General features: G+C 35.0%; 1 protein-coding gene and 1 non-coding gene across 5 annotated transcripts in view; one reads left to right on the plus strand and one right to left on the minus strand.

Annotated features, from left to right (window-relative positions):
- Positions 1 to 21: 21 nt before the first annotated feature.
- RPS6KB1 (ribosomal protein S6 kinase B1) overlaps positions 22 to 22,092 on the plus strand; it is a 34,753-nt gene continuing 12,682 nt past the window's right edge. For 2 of the 4 annotated variants that reach the window (XM_006924901.3, XM_015599193.2), the window contains exons 1-6: positions 22 to 296; positions 7,134 to 7,183; positions 8,218 to 8,338; positions 9,556 to 9,624; positions 18,400 to 18,547; positions 20,717 to 20,774. In XM_006924901.3, coding sequence (XP_006924963.1) covers positions 156 to 296; positions 7,134 to 7,183; positions 8,218 to 8,338; positions 9,556 to 9,624; positions 18,400 to 18,547; positions 20,717 to 20,774 — 587 coding nt within the window. In that variant the 5' untranslated portion in view covers positions 22 to 155. Of the gene's footprint in view, positions 297 to 785; positions 898 to 6,327; positions 6,349 to 7,133; positions 7,184 to 8,217; positions 8,339 to 9,555; positions 9,625 to 18,399; positions 18,548 to 20,716; positions 20,775 to 22,092 lie in introns of those variants that run through there. The other 2 variants (XM_006924902.3, XM_025041552.1) reach the window with 2 other exon arrangements.
- On the minus strand, positions 13,622 to 13,740 carry LOC112473301. The gene has a single exon (XR_003043984.1). It is a non-coding gene; the product is annotated as a 5S ribosomal RNA (ribosomal RNA).

A 22,092-nucleotide genomic window follows, 5' to 3' on the forward strand; every position in this document is an offset into this window, starting at 1 on the left:
ATGTTCATTGCCCACGGTTTGGCTTCACAGAACCCTGTGCGCATGCTCTAGCGCTGAACTTGAGGAGCCAGTCTAAGGCCTAGGCGCAGACGCACTGAGCCCAAGCAGCCGGTGATGGCGGCAGCGGCGGCGGTGGCTGCGGCGGGTCCGGGCCCATGAGGCGACGACGGAGGCGGGACGGCTTTTACCCAGCGCCAGACTTCCGAGACAGGGAAGCTGAGGACATGGCAGGAGTGTTTGACATAGACCTAGACCAGCCAGAGGACGCGGGCTCTGAGGATGAGCTGGAGGAGGGGGTGAGGCCCGGGGTCCCGGGGGGCCCGAGGTGACAGGGCCAGGGCGGCGGCGCGGGCCCTGGAAGCCGGGCGCGTCCGAGAGCGCGGAGACCCAGGGGGCGCGAGTAGTCTCCTGGAGGAGCCGAAGCGCCCCGCGGCCCGAGGCAGGGGAGCGGGTGGGGCGGACCTGGCCCTAGGTGTGAGGCCGCTGTGGGGTTTGCAGGTGCAGGTCGCGCCCCTAGCCCCAGATCAGCGCAGCCTGGAGCAGTCTGTGGAGGGAACGAGAAAGGACGCGTGGTCGATCCCTCCAGCTGTTGGACTTGAGTGTGGCGGGCCGCTAGTGGTGTAGCGTGTGTTGGGGGAGGGGGACTGCGCTTGCTGGGTGTCCCGTAAGTGCAGGTGAAGTGCGGAAGGGTTACCCTTCGAGTGTAAGATTTCAAATATTAAATCTTCAGACCTCCCACAACCACCTCTCTTCTCGGCCTGTCGCTTCTCTCCTAGGAAGCGCTCAGCTGTTAGAAGTGACAGCTGAAAACTTCTGTCGGGAGTAGCGCTGCCGCTGCTGTTACAGCCACCAGGAGTTTTATTTCGGGAGCAAGGGGGCTCTGCTGCATCTTCCAGGGTTTGTTTGTTTGCTTTTTTTTTTTTTAACCCCCTTCCGTGTGACTTCTTTTTAAAGCATTTATAACGACACACGGCGGTTTTAACTTACTTTTCCCCCAGCTGAAGATGTCTACATTTTTTCAAAATACTTTGTGTAATTTTGGGATGGAAAAAAACCAGCGTTGACAGCTGTGATTTGTCTTGCCAAAAATAAGTTGCTTGAACTGAGACTTGTGAATGGTGGTGTGAGGGCTTTCCTTGATGTAATTTAGGGTGCTAAATTTAGAATTGTTTTTTCTCATGCATAGCTTGGTTTTACCTTTGCTATCTTAGTTGTTTGTTATTCTTTATGGAATATTATTATTTTTTCAAGATAAATTTATTGAAAAATCACAGATTACACCTTAAGTTCAAAAATGGTGTTGTCATACCAAATCACTGATTCTGGGCAAATGATCATCTATAATAACTTCATAGTAATTTAGATTCTAAATTCCATTATCTGGATGAGTACATGGATTAATGACTGATGTCAGATGTTTGCTTTAACTGCATAAGGAGCTACCCTTTCTTTCCCTCACTCAATTTTCTTACTCTGGCAAGTAAGTTATTCCCTGTTTGTTGACAAAAGATTGAGATTCTATATATAAAGAACTTTGAAAACTTTCAGAAACTAAGTGGGCTAAAATAATTCTGTTCTTTTCATGATGAAATGAATCTAAATCAAAATTACACAGTTTGGAAGGTGGGTATTGAGATGTGTACTTTTAATATGTTTGCATATGTAATTCCAGTTAGCCTCTTAATCATACATGTGATACACTAAATACAATTGGAAACAAAATGAGATTACATATTGCATATCCTCATCAATTATGTTGGCTCCATATGGAACTGGCTTTGGAGCAGGGCAGAGAAAACTTGATAGGAAGGGTGCTTTATAAAATCTTTATCAGTTGAACTAGAGTTTTCTAGAGCTTGGGTTTATCAGAAGTCTTAAAGGAGTTAGAAGTAAAATACTGTATTAAGATTTCTGTTATGGACTGGAACCTTGTTGGGTTTTGGCCTACTCTGGGACATTTGTTTTTTTGGGTACAAAGAAATAGGATTTTGAGAGGGTGTGGAAGAGGAGACCAGAGAAATTGGTGAAAATAGGAAAAAGAAATGTGGCCACTACCCTGGGGAAATGAACTTTGGGGAAAGAGCAAAGGTAATTAAAGAGGATTTTGAGGAAGAACTTTCAGCAAAATACATCTTAGCAATGCTTTTGGAGTTGAAATGTTTCTTTTGAGTGTGTCGTTCTGAGAGGTGCCTCAGGTGGAAAGCTAAGAGTTGGAGTGGGATTGGGTTGACTACCTTAGGAGATTCGGTGACATCCAGGTTCCTCTAAAATAAAATTTAAAAATTATGAAAAATGAGAGAAGTTTAGATTTTTTTGAAAAATCAGACTTTTGTGAATTTATACTAATATAATTTATATTCTGGCTATTGTGTAACCTTTAGTACACAAACTTTTTAAACATTGGTACATATCAAAGTAGCCTCACTTCTTCATTTTCATAGTAAGGAAACTGAGGCATAGGCCAGAGAGACGATTGCCCAAAACCACATAGATAACTAGTGGTAGTGTCTTCTGACTCAATTCAACAAGCTTCACTGTACAGCTTCTTCACCGCATTTACTAGTCTTGTTCATAATGTACCTCTTTGTGGTGTGTCAAAAGTGAATTCAAATCCTTCCAGCCAAGCTCACTGACTGTGACCTAGAATAAATTGCTTAATCTCTGACACTTTTTTTTCTCTATAAAATGAGGATTACGTGAGATAAAGTATATAAAGTACTCTTAAAAATATCCTGGCATATTAAGCAGTTAGCTGGTTCATGGTAATTTAGCTTGTCAGTGTTACTCATTGCCAAGGAACTGATCATTCAAGTTTTCTCTTATCTATGCCTAGAGACTTAATAAATGCAGTTATACTAAGAAGTGCTGTATTTTTAAAGCAATAGTATCCTTTTTAAAAAATTAAATCATTGGTCCTATTTAGAGATATATGCCTTTTTAGGCATGTTACATTGAGTGAATCTGTATTACTAAGTATATGTATTTACATGATATCGTTAATTCTTCAATGAGTAGAAGATGAGAAGAGTAATTTAATACATTTATGCATAAAGTTGAATGTCTGCTACCTAACTGAAAAAAAGACACTGATCAAATACTTCTAAGGACTATTTTAAAACCAACGGATAAGAGGGTTTTTTGAGGAGGGATTGGGTTTAAGTCTTTTTTTTTTTTTTTTTGGTTTACTGGTGATGGTATAATTTGAGGGAAAGTTTTCCTCTAGAGATTTTCATTACATTTTGAAATTGTTGGAAACCTCTGCTTTCTGTGGAGACACAGAATTAAAAGAGTAATAGAAAATTGAAATGCAGTAGTAAAAATCCTCAATTTTTACTCTATTAATTCAAAATTTGAAGTAATCACAGAACTTATTGCACAAGTTTCAGATTGGGATATCAGATTTTTATGAGCAAAAAGTTTAAAAAGTTTTAGTGCTTTGAAAAAACAGTGCTACATAGATAGTATACATGTAAATATTCATTATTATAAAAATTATAGAGAAAAATCTCATTATCAGTGCTTATCTTGCTTGTAATACTTACCAAAAAGCGTTTTTAAGTAGCCCAAGATTTTGGGCAGAGTTCATCCTTTTTTTCTCACTCATCTGAGTTACTTAATTTTATATTATAAGGAAATGTCTGTGGACAGCCAGGCAAGTGGATAAGCAGTTTAATGAATACCTGCATTAAGAATATTTCACCCATTCTGTAACAATTCATTTAAATTTTTATAAAATGAGCTCTTTCATTGGGACTTGAGGCATATTAAGTTGAATTTATATACAATTTTAATTTAAAACTCAGCAAATAGTCATTCTGATAGGCTAGTTTGAAACTGTGTATCTTGTATAATACTTAGAAGAGCAAGATTCTACTTTGTCAATCATAGTAGCTGACCAAAAAAGCATTGGTTGGGTCATAAAGCTTAAGGCCCCAGAAAAAAATCTGAATAAAGAGATTCCTGTAAAAAAAAAAGTTGTCAGTATGTATTATGTAATGTTAGTTTAATGCTTCTGATGTGAAACTTTTCTAAGAGTAACTTTGAGTAGCAGAAAAGAATGCTTCGGAAGGTAACTGTAGGAAGTTATGAACATAGATGCAGGTGTTAATATAGGCTTGGCCAGTTCCGGAAATGAAACATAGCCACAGGCATATATTTCTAGGTGGCTTCAGAGTCATGCTTCAGTGTTAACTACTCTGTGGTCTTTAAGTTAGAATTAAGTAAAACTTAACATTAAAGAAAGAAACAATTATGTAATACCAGTTTTATTATAGCTGAGAGAAGTCAGTCTTTTGTTCTTAAAGTGACAGCATCATAGGTGATTATATGAAACCCCAGAGACCAAAAAACTTTTAGCTGTAACCACCCTGACTCTTCGCCCCTAAGAAACTGTTTCAAGTAGAAACTGCAAGAATTTTTTTCCCTCGATACTGACCATCCATATTCTTCAGTCCAATCATGACTCACACATCCCTGGTGTTAGATGTCATCTTGTTCACACCATGAGCAAGCTATGACTAAAAACTTGTTTGGGCATTGGAACATACATAGTGTAAGAATACTATCAGTATTCTTTGTGTATCTTGACTGTGTAGTAGTACCTTTGAAGAGAGATGTTAATATTAAATATTTTTAAATATTTAAGATATTAAATATTTTTTGAATTATTTTAAATTTTCAACAAAAACTTAACTTCTGTTTTAGAGCCCATTTTCAATTAAGTGATATCCTTTTGTATAAATTGAAAGAGTTCATAATCAGACCATATTCAAGAATACTCATTTTAAAACCATATATATTTTAATATTAATATAACTGAATTTCTGCTGCTAAGTTACTATTTTTACAGTTCAGTGACTTTTAGTATATCGAGTTGTACAACCATCACCACAATTTACTTTTAGAACATTTTTGTGACCCTAAAAAGAAACTTAGGGCCCATTTACAGTTTCATTGCCACCTTGAACTCCATTGGGCTAACCACAAGTCTACTTTTCATTTCTATAAATTTGCCTTTTCTGGACATTCCATATCAATGAAATTGTATAACATGTGGCCTTTTTAGTCTGGCTTCTTTCACTTAACATAATGTTTTTGAGGATCATCTAGGTTGTAGCATGTATCACTCCTTCATTCCTTTTTATGGCCAAATAGTATTCTGTTACATGGATCAACCACATTTTATTTATCAGTTCTTCAGTTGATTTTCATTTGAGTTGTTTCCATTTTTTGGCCGTTGGGAATAATGCTGCTGTGAACATTTGCGCCTCTGTCTTTGTGGACCATATATTTTCATTTCTCTTGGGTAGATATCTTGAAGTAGATTTGCTGGATCATATGGTAAGTCTATGTTTAGTTTTTGAAGAAACTGACAAACTTTTCCAAAGTGGTTGTACCATTTACATTCCTGCCATCAATGTATGAGGGTTCCAGTTTATCTACATTCTTGCCAAACTTGTTATTTTTCTGTCATTTTCATTTTAACTATCTTAGTGGTATAAAGTGATATCTCAGAATGGTTTTGGTTTGTACTTTCATAATGGCTAATGATGTTGAATGTCTTTCCATGTGCTTATTGGCCATTTGTATTATCTTTTTTGGAAAAATACCTTTGTAGATCATACCCTATCTTTTAAAAAATTGGATTATCTGGTTTATTTTAATTATTGAGTTGTAGAAATTCTTTATGTATTCTTATTCTGTGAGTTTTCTTTTCACTTTCTTGATAGTGTCTTTTGAAGTACAAGAGCTTTAAGCTTTGAACAAGTCCAATTTATTGATTTGTTCTTCATTCATTTGTGCCTTTGATGATGTGTCTTAATAAATGTTTGTCCACCCCAAGATTATGAAGATTTACTCCCTCTTAGGTTTCTTCCAAGAATATTATAGTTTTATCTCTTACATATAGGTCTATGATCTATTGAGGTAATTTTTATGTATTGTGTGAAGTAGGGATCCAAATTAATTTTTTGTATGTGGATATCCAATTGTCCCCAGCACCATTTATTGAAAGATTTTTTTCTTTCTCATTGAATTTTTTTTGTCATCTTTGTCAAAAATCAGTTGACTATAAGTATAAAGGTTTATTTCTAGGCTTTCAGGTCTATATAATTGATCTCTATGACTGTGTTATGCCAATACCACATCGTCTTGATTGCTACCGCTTTATGGTACATTTTGAAATCAGGAAGTGTCAGTCCTCCAACTTTGTTCTTCTTTTTCAAGATTATTTTGACTATTTTTGGGTCCTTTGCTTTTCTATATGAATTTTAGGATCAGCTTGTCAATTTCTGCAAGAAAGGAACCTGGGATTTCAATAGGATTAAGTTGAATCTGTAGAGCAATTTGGTTAGTATTGCTATCTTAATCTTAAACCGTCTGATCCATGAATGTGGAATGTCTTCAGTTTCTTTCAACAATATTTTATAGTTATCAAGTGTACAAGTATTGTACTTTTTTCTTACATTTTTTCTAAGTATTTTATTAATGATGCTACTGTGAATGGAGTTATCTTAATTTCATTTTTGAATTGTTCATTGTTAGTATACAGCAGGTTAATTAAATTTTGCATCCATTTATACTGTAGTCTGAATAAGTGTTTGTCCAACATGACTCTTAACAATTTGAGAACGTTGCTTAATTATTTTGCTTTGATCAGCCACATTGTATGCTATAATATCTTGGACCGGTTGTGGTTACCTTAGGCTTAGTTAAGTTCTAATTACATAAGGCTTATAGTATTTTGTTAGTCTTATGTATCAGAACAGCACTTTGTATGAATCATTAGATTTAGTAAGTCATACTAGAATATAGTACCTTTAGTTCATAATATGCATAATATATTTTTTGAATAAATGTAATTTTTGAAGGAAAACTCACCTGGTTTTATTTGTAGGTCATTAATGAGTAAGTAGCATCTGTAGCTGAGTTGTCATATAAAATTAAAAGTGAAATTTCCATGGCATTCTTTTGTGTACCTTATTTTGTTTATCACCACATTACCTGTTATTAAGGTATAAAGAATTTTTAATCTGATATCTGTTATTCTCTTTTAGTAATGGGGTGAAGCATTAAACATTTTTGTTTTATGTTTGTGAGATTATTTATCTTTAAAATTTTAACATATTTTTCAGGGTCAGTTAAATGAAAGCATGGACCATGGGGGAGTTGGACCATATGAACTGTAAGTTTATATGAAAAGATTTCATTGTGCTGTCTTTCTTACAAGTAGGTTATATCAGCTCCAGTTTTTAGTCATCATGTGATTCCAGTAACCTGTTCTGAAATATCTAGTCATATATACATAGACTTGGTTTATTGAGTTTGGTACCAATATAATGACATATCCAGAGGTTTGAGATCATGTTTGGATTTTGAGAAAAAAGATATTCATTAAAATTTAGAGTGAACTGAATATGAGTCTGAGTGGGTTAGGGATTTTTCTTAGTTTAATATAGAGAACCACCTTTTCTTACTGAAAAATAAATTTTTTAGAAATGCCCCCAAAAGTCAAATGGTTTTGTTCTTTTTGTAATACACCATTCAAACAGAGATTTGTGCAATCTTAAGTCATTTTAGGTAAGCTCTATTAGGTGAGTATGGTGATTAATCCACTCTGTACCCCAACTCTTGGGTTGTGGGGAGACTGAGAAGATCACTCATATAGAAAGCACTTAAGTGTCAGACAAAATTGCCACCCTTTTTGGAGTCTTTAAATCAAGCTTGTAGCAGATATGGAAGATGTGTGAATATATTTTGTCAGCAAGAATTTTTGTAGCATAATGACTTGAACTAATTGGGTACTTCTAGAAACTCCCAGGTTTTCTGCTAGAGTTGCCAAATGAGGTTGGATAATACCTAATCTTATAGACATTTTAAGTGAACTTAATTTGAATAACTGGAAGACTTTTTCTTTTGTCAACATCATAAACTTGTTCTAATTTATCTTAGTTTGGGGGTGCTTGATGCCTATGAAAATAATTGATAGTACATTATATAAACAAACAGATAAGTAAGCAATTTATCAAACCACCTTAATCTTGACATACCATGTCATCGAATCATTAGTTTTAACTTAGAGCACAGGTACTAAATTTGCTATTAGATACTTTTTTTTTTCTGTTACTAAATTGGATTACATTTCTTTTTCTTTTCTCTGTAACAGTATGCTGAAAGTAATTTAACTTTTTGCAAATTTGGTTTTGCTTTTCTCCCCAGTGGCATGGAACATTGTGAGAAATTTGAAATCTCAGAAACTAGTGTGAACAGAGGGCCAGAAAAAATCAGACCAGAATGTTTTGAGCTACTTCGGGTACTTGGTAAAGGGGGCTATGGAAAGGTAGGAAGTATTTTTGAAATGAAAGCTGTTGTCTGTCTTGGGCAGAATGATTGTTATTCCCTGGTTTTAGTCCTCTTCAATTTTTGTTTGCTACCTGTCAGCGAAGGTAGTGATATGATCACTTGCCCTGTATTATTTGAGGGATATACAGTAGTTCTCTTCCTAGCACCATACACGTAAAAGCCTGGCATGTAGTAGACAGTATTTGTTGAATAAATAAATAGACAACTTTGCTAGACAAAGTCTGTTATTTGAGGATTCTTTTCTTCCTTTGGTTAGTTGGTACCCTCTATAAGTATTCTCTTAGAAAATAAACTACTCCTTACTTTTAAGAGGCATGGCATATTAAGTTGTTATCTGTTAGTGAGAACTTAATCCGAATTGGTTTTCTTTGATTTGCAGTATCTAGAGTAATAGACTTAGGGAAGTTGAAGAGTGTGAGAGACAAGAAAAATGAGTAGAACTTCTTAGTTTCGTAGTTTTACCCAAGACTTTCTAATTTAAGTCCTCACCTTTGTATGGGCTGCCTGAGAAAATTTATACCTGGCCATGCTCTATCAAAGGACAATTTAGATAACATTTTAGTTAGGATTACGTTTGAGAATTATTTATTGTGTAGTGTTAATTTTTGCAAAGCGTGACATTCGTAGTTTATTCTTAGGCTTTAGGATACATTCTAATATGTTCTCATCATCTTGAATGTGTGGCACATGTACTTTGAGCCTCACATATTTTAGCTGTTGCATGAAAGTGTTTTATAGCAAGCTGTTTCAGGGAAAAGGTAAATGGTAATTCTTGTCAACTATTTTTTATGCGAAGCAAGAACAGTGGCATCCTTTGAAGAAATTTATGACTATTTTATAATTTTTAAGTTTTGTATTTTGCTTCTGGGAACCCCGAGTATAGCTTTTTCTAAGCAAACTTGGATTTTAAGTACAAAGTAACATGGAGTGCTCATCATTAGATGATCATTGCCCAGCTTTGCCACCAGATGTCAGCAGACCAAATGAGACAGTCTCATGCGTAACATTTCACTACTAAATCTTTAATATAGTCTGTTCTTTTAGCTCTTCATTTTTGCACATAGCCCTTCTTGGTACTAGCTTTTGTAAGAATATAAACTACTGTACCATTTGTTTTTATAAATAGGAATAAAGGGGAGTGTGACTAGCATAGCTTAGCGTTTAATAACACAAACACTTTTATTTTTTGTACAGGTTTTTCAAGTACGAAAAGTAACAGGAGCAAATACTGGGAAAATATTTGCCATGAAGGTGCTTAAAAAGGTGATTCCTTCCCCCCTCTTTCTTCTCCAAACTATATTCTTAAATGCTATAAAATCCACATTTTGGCCTAAAATTCTTAGTCAAAAATTGTATTCTTAACACAATTGTAAATCTCCTTAGAATATGAGATATGTTGATTATGATTTCCATTTTATTTCTGCTTGGTGAGGGTGGAAAGGAGAGCTCTTTCAGTTCTCTGAGGTTACTTTTAGCTCTTTGTTCTGGCCTCCATATTTCTAAGTAATAAGCATATAATGCTGTCACTTAATTCAGCAGTTGTAAAGTTATGTATTGACTTCCTATTTTACTCTTTTACACCTTCCTCACTTCTTCTTACCCTCTCATTTTGCTTTGATTTCATTGAATCTACTATTGTCTTCCCATACTTTCCAACAACTCTGTAAAACACTTTTCAGGCCAATATTCTATGGTCACACTTATTAGATAATTTATCAGTTCCATTTATTTTTCTAGAGACGTCCCATAGAAACCTTCTGTACCGATAGCTCCCTAGACATAGCTGTCGTTACTGGACTTTCCCTTCACCGCGATGCATGGAATCCTCTTGGCTCCTTCAACATTGGACACCTTTGTTTCCTGGATCCCATATCTTCCTTTTCCTAGATTATGCCCTTGTTCCCTTGTTTTGGTGATCATCTACTAGCGGCTTCCTGAGAAAGGATGCATGAAGATAAATTTTTTTTTTAATTTATTTTTCAATTGCACTTGACATACAATATTACGTTAGTTTCAAGTGTACAACATAGTGGTTAGACATTTATATACTTTACAAAGTGATCACCTCAATAAGTGTAGTACCCATGTGACACCATACAAAGTGTGAACGAAAAAGGAGTCCTATGGAAAGTAACCTGACAGGGCGATCTGATCATAAATTCCAAACTGGGCATGTCAAGGAGAGTAGTCATGCCCCAGGCATGTAAATTTAGTAAAAGGTTTATCTTTGCCTTCAGCAAGCCCTGTTAATTGTTTCTGTGTACCTAAATTAACATACTTTTGAAATACTTCTTTTCAGACCCTCAAGAAAAATCACCCTTAAGAGAACACATAATCTTGTTAACTCTCCCATAATCCAATCCTCCCTTGCTTTCTCCCACTTTCTGTGATCTTTGCATGAAGAAAATTTTTTTGGAAATATTGCATATTTGAAAATATCCTTCTTATACTCTCATATTTGTTTGTGTAGGTGCAGTTTTGAAGTCGAAAATAATTACCACTCAGGATTTTGCTCCATTTTTGCCTGGCTTTGAGAAGTCCCTCGCCATTCCAATTCCCAATCTTTTAAGATTTGATTTTCTTTGACGATATTTAATATTTTCTCTTTATTTATGGTGTTCTAAATTTTTATACTGCTGTGTCTTGCTTTGATTCTTATTATTTTGTTTATTTTTACTCTTTTAATCTTAAAAGTTTCAATTTTTCAGCTCTAGGAAATTTTCTTATGATCTCTTTGATAATTTATTGTTTTCTTGTCTTGAAATTGCAGTTTGTTGGATGTTGGACCTCCTGGCTTTAGCATCTATTTTTCTTAGCTTTTCTGTTTGTTCATTTCCTTGTCTTTTTGTTTATTTTCTTAGATTTTTCTAGAAATTTATTTTCTAATCCTTTTACTGATTTTTTTTTAGCTATCATATTTGTGGTTCCTCAGAGTTCTTTTTGCTGTTTTTCTTTTTATAACAACCTATTTTAGAAGTACAGTATCTTTTCTTATCCCTCTGAAGGTTGATTATAATTCTTTAAAATGTTCTTTTGTTCCGTGCATTTTTCTAAGTTCCCTTTTTTTTTTAACTTTGATTTAATCTTTTTCTTCCCTGTCAAAGGTTTTCTTAGAAATCTGGTATGCTTCATTGATCATATTTAAGAGTGGAACTCTGAAAAGCTAATTAGAAGTTTTATGTGCTGTGAGATTCTCAGCAGTGTAGGCATGTGGTTACCTGGCAATTGACTGAGAACTTCCGTATATCAGTGTCTGTAGGTCTTTCTTCTAGTATGGATAAGTTGGGGCTGAGAAAGATCCTCTATTCCTTTGCCTAGAAAAAGCACGCTGGAGCTGAATGAGAGAGAAGAGATGGAGATCTCATTTTTCAACATGCAGACTTTCACTGAAGTTGAGTTTTTACTTTAGTATTTCACTCTGTATCTGATCCTTCACTCCCCCCCACCCCCCGTAGGGTACACCTTTCCGAATGGTATTCCCTGCCTAGTTAGTGTGGGGATGAGAACCTTGTTGGTATATATGTTCTCTATACATACGTTCAGATAATCTCCCTATTTTTAGTTCTCTACCTTCTGCAGTCCCTGATGACTGTGATTTTTTTCTTCTTCTTCTTCTTTTTTTTTTTTTGCCTCTGATTTTTGAACCCTGCTACGGTTCTGTAGATGGAATCAACTTCTTTGAATTATTCCTCTTTGCAGGCATTTAAGTGATCATATCCCACTTAAGTCATGTATTATTGCTTTATCCCAATTCTGTCTTTGCTTTTTGAAGTGTGGAGTCACACATGTTTCCTAGTTTTATTGAAGATAGATTATGTATGTTTGGTTTCTTGTTCTTTTTGTTTGGGTTTGATTTCTGAAAAGATCACACTGTCTTAAAACAAGTATTAGTAGAAAACTATATTAAAATATAATCAAAATGACTTTTAAAAAAAATGATAGGGTTCGTAATATTTTGGTCCTTCTTGATTTTTACTTAAGCAGTATAACTTCTTAATTTAAAAGCTGAGAAACAAATACTATGACCACACTTTATAGGTGATTGTTTTAAAGAAGCAGTTTAGGTATTCTGAATATCAATTTCTGCATCAGTAAGTCAGGATTACTCTGCTGTCTGGCTTTTTTTTGGAATCGTGATATTAATGATTTTTTATTTGTAAACCATATTAGATGTGAAATTGGAGACAGGATGATAATGCTTGTTCTAGAAATGTTAAGTACTGGTCAAGATTCTTAGAGTAATCCTTTCCTTTCTATAGGTTGTTTATTCATGCCTGATAATCAGAGCTGACCATAATCAATCACAGTTATATCTTGAGTGAAGTATGTGTCTGGAACAGATACCTGTAATGAAAAGGAAGGTGGTGTTTGTTTCCACTGTTGGTGGGTGGGTGTGGTGTATTGGGAAGTCCATAGACTTAATTACTGCTGAATGTGAGGCCTCCTTTTTGGGCCCAGGCATCTAAGAGCTATCTTGCTTGCCTCTCCTTTTACTTAGTTACTACTCCTTCTCACTCTCAGGGTTTTTCTTTCTTTAGGCCTGACTAAAGAATCAGATGCTGTTTTATTCTTTTTTTCTACTGTCTTTAAAAAAGCTCACAGCAAAAATAATGAAGTAAAGAGGTTGCTAGGGTTAAGTCCAGGGTTTGAATTTCTAAATCCCTAGATAAGATGACTGTATGTTCCCTTTGAGTTTCTTCCTTCTGATTTTTTATCCTGGAAGCAGAGAGTACTAACCCTCTTGAACTGAGTATGTGGTAAGAATATATCTCTTTCCAGCCTTGAAGATGGAATAAGAGTAGAACCAATTGTCCCCTTTTATTAAATGAGTTGTTTGTATCTGGACAGTCTGTCTGGATTTATTGGTTCTCCTGGGATTGTATACTTCTTACATGAATGGTCCCATTTGGGTATTTACTCATGGTGGAATGTTGAGGAAAAGACTCTTTCCAACAAGTATATCTCTCCCTTACCAGTTTCAACAAAAATACACCCTGGAAGCAAACTGCTGTTGCTCATGGCATTAGTTTGGTACACACTGTAAATTTTAGAACCTTTGGCCAAAGACTTGTGGCTCATAGATTGGTTATACTTCTTCCATTCCTTTTGTTGAACCAATTGAGAATTTGCAATGTGCCAGGCATTATGCTAGATACTAGGATTTAGCATTTGAAACAAGTGTAGTGTTTGCCTCTCACTCTGCTTACTGCATAATTCAAGGGAAGAACTAATAAGCTTATTTATTTATTTATTTTTTTAGTGCCTACAGCACCTGGTATTCCTAGGTGGTCTCCCACCCTAGTACTAACCAGACCTGACCCTGCTTAGCTTCCGAGATCAGATGAGATCGGGCACGTTAAAGGTGGCATGGCCGTAGACCTAATAAGCTTATTCTTAAAGTTGCTCTTTTACCTTTTGGTCAAAACCATGTCTACTTTGAGGTTTAAGCATATACTACTCTTTCACCTTTTATCAGTCTTTTTCTTCCCACTTCCAAGTCTTGTCATCCTGGGTGTCTTCATTGACCTTGTATTAAATGAACAATCAATACCCTAGCCTTCTGATTCTTTGATGATCTCAATTCCATTAGCTTTTACCTTCTTTTCACGTTAACAGCCCCCATGGCTGTATCCTCTACCTCTGAAATGTTGGGTTAAAATAGAAGAATAACTTTCTTCTTTATTCTCATAATCTTGGTCTTTGGCCCTTAAGCCCTTTAGTTCTTTGACTTTTCTGTTTTTTTCCTCAAGTTCATAGCCCTTTTCTTATTTCACTTTATTCTGAATCCAGCCTAATCAGCATGATCTGCCACTTCAGTCACTTGCTACCTCCATTGACCTTATGTTCAGGAAAGTCCTAATCTTATTTAGTTTAGTTGATAGTGCTCCTTTTTTCCTGTATCTTAGCTACTGAGCATTACTGGCAGAAATCACACAAACTTGTAGATTGCTGCTAAACAGATTCATAGTCCCCAATTATTTGGATCCTCGGTACTCACCAGACATTTTTCTACATGTCCCTAGACAACTCCCATTCTCTACAACCGTTAGAGCCTTTACTGTCAGTTCCTCTACTTCTTTAGCAGACTGCCTCTCTTCCTCACTTCCTGTTTGAGGCTGTCAGATGTGATTCCCTTTGACTTCTCAAATTAATGCCTACCCCCAGTACTTTATCTATCATCATTTTCACCTTTCTTTACTTCCTTCTTTCCAGTCTTAGTGGGAGATGTGTTCCTTCTTCTTTTCCAGGCCAAGCCCTCTCTTTATGTTTTGGATCCATCCCTCTCTGCCTCTTCAGGGTCTTTTCTCTGTCACTTCTCTCTTTTCCATTCTCTATCCTGACTTTTTAAATTTAAATATATTCATGTCTTTGTCATATTTAGCAAAACAAATCTCCTTTACGTGAGGTCTTTCTCATTTTTTGGCTTTCCCTTTTTTTGGCTTTCATGGCTGAATTTCTTGAGAAGATATACGTTATGTTTTTTTCTTATTTTCATTTAGTATGTTTTGACTTAATGACTACTGTTTCAATGAAACTCTTATTCCCTAGGTCACCACCACTCTCTTAATTGCTGAATCCAGTTGTCTTTACTTAATTCATCCTAAATTTACTTCTCTGTTATCTTGAAGCTATTGACCACAGCATTTTGAAACACTGCTTCCTTGATTTCTGTAATTCTACTTTACTACTTTTTCATCTTACCTTTTAGTCCCTTGCTTCTCAGACTCTCTTAAAAATTCCTTATTTAAAAAATTCAAATTTCCTGAGCAGTTAAAAAATAATATATCTTTGAGGTTTTTCAACCTTTCCAGAGTTGCAAGAATACAGAGATCACCAGTTGTTAAGTTTGCCATATCTTCTTTGTCTACCCCCCTACCCTTCATCCCTTCTCTCTCTGTGTATATGTATATTCAAAATTTTATTTTTTTGCTGTACAGTTTGAAAGTTAGTTGTAGGCATCATGATACTTTGCCCTTAATTTTTTTTTTTAATCTCTCTGTATGTATCTCCTAAGAATAAGGACATTTTCATACATAACTACAGTTAATTATCACAGTTGAGAAATTTAACATTGGTACACAATACTGTTTTTTTAATATATCGTCCATACTTAAACTTTCCCAATTGTGTCAGTAATATCCTTTATAGCTGTTTTGTTTTTACCTATACAGGATTTAATCAAGGATCACACACTGAATTTAGTTGTCTTGTCTCTTTATTTTCCTTTACCCTAGAGCCATTTCCCACTCCCCCTCCTCTTTGTGTGTGTGTGCGTGTGTGTGTGTGTGTATGTTTCATGACATTGACATTCTTTTGAAGAACCCAGGACAGTTTCATTATTTCCTCATGAAAACACATTTTAAATTTAGGTTAAATATTTTTTGCAGGAACATTATATCCTCAGTACATGAGCTCAGGAAGCACATATGTCAGTCTATCCTACTATTTGGTAAGATTGAGTTCAGTAACTTGGTTAAGGTAGTGTCCACCATACTTTGCATTGTACAGATACCTTCTTCCCTTTGTAATTAACAAGTATATATGGAATGACTGAATATTCCCAATAATCTTTTCCCCAGTGGTTTTATCATCCATTGTTTCTTGTCCAAATCAGCTATTATTATGGTAATTATAAAATGGAGACTTGTTTAGTTTTATCATTTTTTCTATATTAGTATAATTCTCCTATATTAGTATAATTCTTCTAATATAATTTTCTATATTAGTATAATTTCTGTATTAGTATAATTAGTAAATAAGAGTTTTTCATACTTTCTTTTTAAAATTTAATTATTTTAAAAGTGTCAATATAGACTTTTTTTCCCTAGTGTGTTATCCATTTCTTTCATTATTCATTTTGGTCCTCAAATTGTCCCAAATTTTGCTAGAGAGAGCTCTGTTAAGATGACTTCTATATTCTTTTAACGTATATCTGTCAGTTTTTGAATCTTCTTTGCTTTCTGGTACAGTAGAGTGGTCCAGGTTTACCTTGTGCTTTCCCTGTCCCTGGCCCAGGACCACCCATTTCTCCAAGGAACTTTGGTTTCTTTTGATAGAGAAACCAAGATACAGGTGTCAGCTATACTCCTTGCTACTAAAATGTCATTGTTTCTGGCTCTTTCAGTGGGCAGAGCTAGGAAGTTTTTGTTTTTGTTTTAAATTATGGCTTCATATTGATAGCCCTAATCCCAGTCCAGTTCCGTAGGGTTCTTCTTCTTCCCTCAGTCCATATTTGCATCTGTTTTTCTACAGTGAAAAGCCTGATAACATTGATAAATTTACTCATTTGCTCAGTTGTACAATATATGCAATATAGTTTGAGGCTATACCAGTACTATTAATAGCTACAAACCTACAAAGGGTGTTTTAAAATTTCTTTGCTATTTTTGTTATGCTTACATATGTCGCTAAGAGTGTACAGTGTAAAATTGTTTAAATTTCTTTTTTTCTCCTGTGGTAAAATTATCAGTGTAATGTTCAGTTATGTATATGTGTTTCTGTTGTATTCAGTTTATTTCTCTTCCTCATCCTTGTTTAATTTTATTTTTGGAATGTATAAAACATTAACATGGTGCAGAATTTCAAATCTTCGTTTTATAATCACAGTAATATTTGATTTAGAAAAGATAAAAAAATGAGTGCTAAAACCATTGAGGTATATATCTCAGAAGGTAAATTTCATTCTCTTTTCTACCTTTCCACTGTCCTTAGCTTTGGTTTATCTTAGTTATGTTTATCATTACAGATGTAAGCAGATACATATATATATATTCTTATTTTTCTCTTACATAAAAGGTAGCATACTGTGTATATTGTCATGTCATGTATGCTCCTTTGTACCTTGCTTCATTCTTTCTTTGTAGAGCTGTTCCTCATTCTTTGTAGAGCTTTTCTACACATTGTGTAGCTAGTCCATAGGTTTTCAGCCAAATGCTACGCATGGGCATTTAGGTTGTTTCTAATGTTTCACTTTTAAAATGATATTGCAACTAATAACCTAGCATATATGCTTTTCTCATGTTGCTGGAGGTGCGTCAGAACTTAGTAATAGGACATAAATTTAATACATCCAAAAAAATGCATCATTTTCCCCAAACCATTTCCCTTTATTGAATGACACCATTATCTATCCTATTACACAGAAACCATAGTATTATTATTTCTTATCACATCTAGTTAGTCAGCAAATGCTAATGATGTACCTTTACCCTTTCTTTTTTTTTCACCTTCATTTTCTTAGTTACAGGTCTTCTTTGCTTAGTTTACTGTATTGGCCTCCTAAATGCTCTCATTTCTTTTCTGGAACTCCACATTTTTACTAGAATGGCCTTTCTTAAAGCCACATGTTATTATTTCCCTTACTTCAGCATTTCTCTTCTGCCTCTAAGATAAGATTCAAACATCTTTGCTTAGATGCCCAAGCCTTCCATTTCCTGGCCTCCTCCTAATCTCTAACCACTTGTAACCTTACTGAACTACTTATAGAATCCTTAGAAGTGTCCTGACAAACCTCTTTTGCACTGGGAATGCTTTTCAATGTCCTCCACATTTTATCTTAATAACTTTTCACGGTACAACGTAGGTATGACCACCTCAAGGAAGACCTCTTGCCAGGTCAGATGCAGTTCCCCTGTTCACCCATAGCACTTTATGCTTACCTCCATTGACTTGTCTCTCTTCCCTGAGACTTTGGGCTCCTTTAGACTTGAGACTCCTGCTAGTTTTGCTTTCTTGTTACAGAGCCCAGAGCATGGTAGACATTCAACAGTTAATGAATATATGAATAAACTTAATAAGCTGTTTACATTTTTAAAAAATTATCTTTAGATTTTCATTTACATGTTCACTACAGAAAATCCAAACAGTACAGCTGTATATAAGTAGTAAATGTCTTGCATTTACCCCTATCTCAATTTCTAGTGGGAACTGTGATTGATATTTTAATATTGGCAAGAAAAGCACAAATTAGATTTTCCAGTTACTGCAGAATAAAAATGTCTACTATTTTGTTCTTATAGATCATCTCTTTTCCTTTAGGCAATGATAGTAAGAAATGCTAAAGATACAGCTCATACAAAAGCAGAACGGAATATTCTGGAGGAAGTAAAGCATCCCTTCATTGTGGATTTAATTTATGCCTTTCAGACTGGTGGAAAACTCTACCTCATCCTTGAGTATCTCAGCGGTCAGTACACACAGTTTGGTGTAATTATTTGCATTTGCTCCAGAAAAAGGGTCAAAACATTATTTTCCAATGGAAAAATGCTTTTTCCCAATGTGATCAGATAGTTCTTAAAATTGACAAATACATTGACATAAGGAATTCAGATGTGACCAAGTGTTTCTTTTTTCAGATAAATATGAAGGAAATTTTAAAGGTTAAGTTTTTTTCCCATCTGTAAAATTTTATCTTAATCCTTTTGTTATCAATTACTTAACTAAGTAACAAACACCTAATTGATACAGAGCCATCAAATTGACTGCACTTGGGTAAGATACTATAATTCAAATAAACCATTAAAGTGTTTCTTTCTAAACTGAAATGAAAAACTTACTTCAGAATATTGTTTAAGATACTGAGTATTTTTGGAATTGCATCTTAAAACAAGACTTTTTTGGTTTAATGTAGTTTTATTGATAGATTATGCAGTTTACATTAGAAATCATCCACATTTTCCAAAGTTTACTACCTCCTAGGAACTAGTCACTTTTCATATCATTTCTAGATCATAGGTATTGTTTTCCAGCAAACACACTTGAGTTTTCTGAAAAACAGATTTTCCAATAGCCTGTAACATGGAAGAGAAAGCTGCAGAATTTAGTAACTTTTTTGTGACTGTTGCCATTTTTTTCTTGTAACTTTATTTTGACATAATTTTATAGATTTATTCAAAAAAATTGTAAGTATAGTACAGATAGTTCCCACATACCCTTCACCTTGATTTCTCCAAGCCTTATCATTTTAGTTGTTTTGTTTCATCCTTCTTTCTCTCTCTATGTATGTGTATATATATGTATGTGTGTATATATCTTGTATATACACAAATGAATACATATATAATTTTTTCTGAACTCTTTAAGAGAGTGTTGTAGATATGATTTCCCTTTATTCCTAAATACTGTAGTGTATTTTTTCTGAAATCAGTGACAGTATCTTGCATAACTAACTAAAATTATTAAAAATAGGATATTAACAATAATAACAATAATATCTCCGTAGTTTCCTCTAATCTGGAACAGTTCCTCAATCTTTCTTTGTCTTTCATGACCTTGACATTTTTAAAGAGTACAGGCCAGTTATTTTGTAGAACGTATCAATTTGGGCTTATCATTGTTTGCTCAGGATTAGATTCAGGTTATGCATTTTGGGGAAGGCCATCTAAGTAACATTATTTACAGGCCAGTTATTTTATAGAACGTATCAATTTGGGCTTATCATTGTTTGCTCAGGATTAGATTCAGGTTATGCATTTTGGGGAAGGCCATCTAAGTAACATTATTTCCTTCTTTGTGTATCAGATTAGGAGGTACATGATATATATATGTTTGTATCTTTGTTCCATCACTTTGTTCCAGTAAAGTTGATGTTAAGTTTGACCACATGTGTAAGTTGGTGTCTGCCAGTTTTTACCCTGGTGAGGTTTGCCCTTTATAATTATCTTGACATATCAAGCTTTCACATAGTTTTAGCATCTATTGATTCTTGCCTGAAACAGTTAATTATGATGATTGCCAAGTGATTTTTCTTATTCCATCATGCCTCCTTCATTTATTATTTGACATTCAGCTGGAATGAAGAGCTTTCCTTCTTCCCCATTTTAAAACTTTATCTATTTGATTTATATCACTATGAATTCATGGATTCTAAGATTATTCAGTAGGATATAACCCTTTATTAATCATTTATTTTGATATTCAAATCATGTCATGCTTTTTAAAAGGCCACTACCAGGTTCATCTAGTTTCTGACAGAGTTATGAGAATATGGACATTTTCTAATTTGCAAGGGTGATTTTAATCATGTACTAACATTTTTCTACTTATGGGTAAAATGTTAGAGAAGCTTTAATCAAAATTTCTTTAACTCCAATCTGGAACCTATAAACATTTTGAAGTTTATAAGTATAAAAATCTAGAATTCCAAATCTTAGATATTTCACATAAGAATAAGAACACTGCTAAAAGCAGAATTCTGAGGACTTAGTTTTAAACCTATAATTTTGAAGATTTTTTTGATTTTTAAGGGGCTGATGTCTTTTAATTATGGTTAAAAGGAGAGCACAAACCCTCTCATTAGAAATGGGTTGGAAATAAAGATCGTTTTATTTCAAATGTCTTTTCCTTTTCTTTACAGGAGGAGAATTATTTATGCAGTTAGAAAGAGAAGGAATATTTATGGAAGATACAGCCTGGTAAGTGAAATTTTTGTGGTTGCATGGATTCAGGTAATGATTCATATAATTAAAAGCAAAGCCCTATTCCCACTGTGGGCAGCCAAATGATTTAATAAATTGTTCTGGAGCCAGTCAGTCACTCAGGACTTAAAGGGGGAGAAGCAGCTTTTGGACTGGGCAGCTATTGGAGGTCACATCATTCCTTTGCCCCCAGGCCTTGGGTGGAACGCTCTTCACGCCAGTTCCTAACAGAACCATTCTCACTGGGGCTTTCTTTCCTTGAATTGGTAAGCTGCCTGCCTTGGCTGTGGGTGAGTGTGATTTTCCAGTGAAACTTTATGTGTAGAACAATGGAAAGTATCAGCAATCATTTCTTTTTTTTTAGACTTTCCAGTTCCAAGGTGCAGTCTTAGGGAGGTGATAAGCCTGCACACATCATCTGTGGATTCTATGGTCAGAATGGGATATACCGTCCTTATTTCTTAAGATGGCATCTACTTCAAATTAAAAATATATACATCCTTTTGAGAAATGACAGTATTGGGTAACAATAAATCAGTTTATCCTACACATTAATTGAATAGAAAACACTTAAATGTTTTTTCTACCTTAATTACCAAACTGCATTCCATTGTTTAATTTCAGGCCTTTTCTAACACAGAAGCTGCATTTAAGAGCCTTAGGGATGAAGTGCCCTTTTTTGGAGGAGGCTCTCTGAGCCGTGTTGGAGGCTGTGTTTGTGGTCCTGCTGGCTGTGAAACTGCCTCAGTCCTCTAGGACACACCCTCTCCATCCTGGAGTAATCTGCAGGATTGCAACATTGTTATGCAGCCAGTATTGCAGTGCCTTGTGCTTTTCGAATCCAGACAGGGTTGACTCAGCCCTTTATTCTTTTGAGGTAGATAAATTTGAGTGTCACACAGTTTATAGTTGTGGGCTGGCTGGCAAGAGGGAGGGCAGATACTGTGGGCATGAGCTGTATGAAAATATGCAGCTGTAATAAGTAAGGGATGAGTGGGCTTCTAAGGGTCAGTTTATAAGGTATCTTTTGAAACTAAGATTTGCTCTCTGAGTATAACAAAATTCTTATTTCCTATGGGGTTTTAAAATTGGGGGTGGGTGGGAGAAATTTGCTTTGATCTGAATGACTATTGGCCCAATTCCTACACAGAACAAAACATGACCAGTAACAGTTTGGCATATTCTAGACTTTGCAATTTTAGCAGTATGTTTTAATGATAAAATATTTTTTAGTTTCACTAAATGAGTGAAACAAATGTCTCCATACCTTTTGGCAGCATCCTATGCCATCTCTTACCCCAGTGCCCCCTACACC

The sequence above is a fragment of the Pteropus alecto genome, unplaced genomic scaffold, assembly GCF_000325575.1.
Source record: "Pteropus alecto unplaced genomic scaffold, ASM32557v1 scaffold98, whole genome shotgun sequence".
Classification (NCBI taxonomy): Eukaryota; Metazoa; Chordata; class Mammalia; order Chiroptera; family Pteropodidae; genus Pteropus; species Pteropus alecto.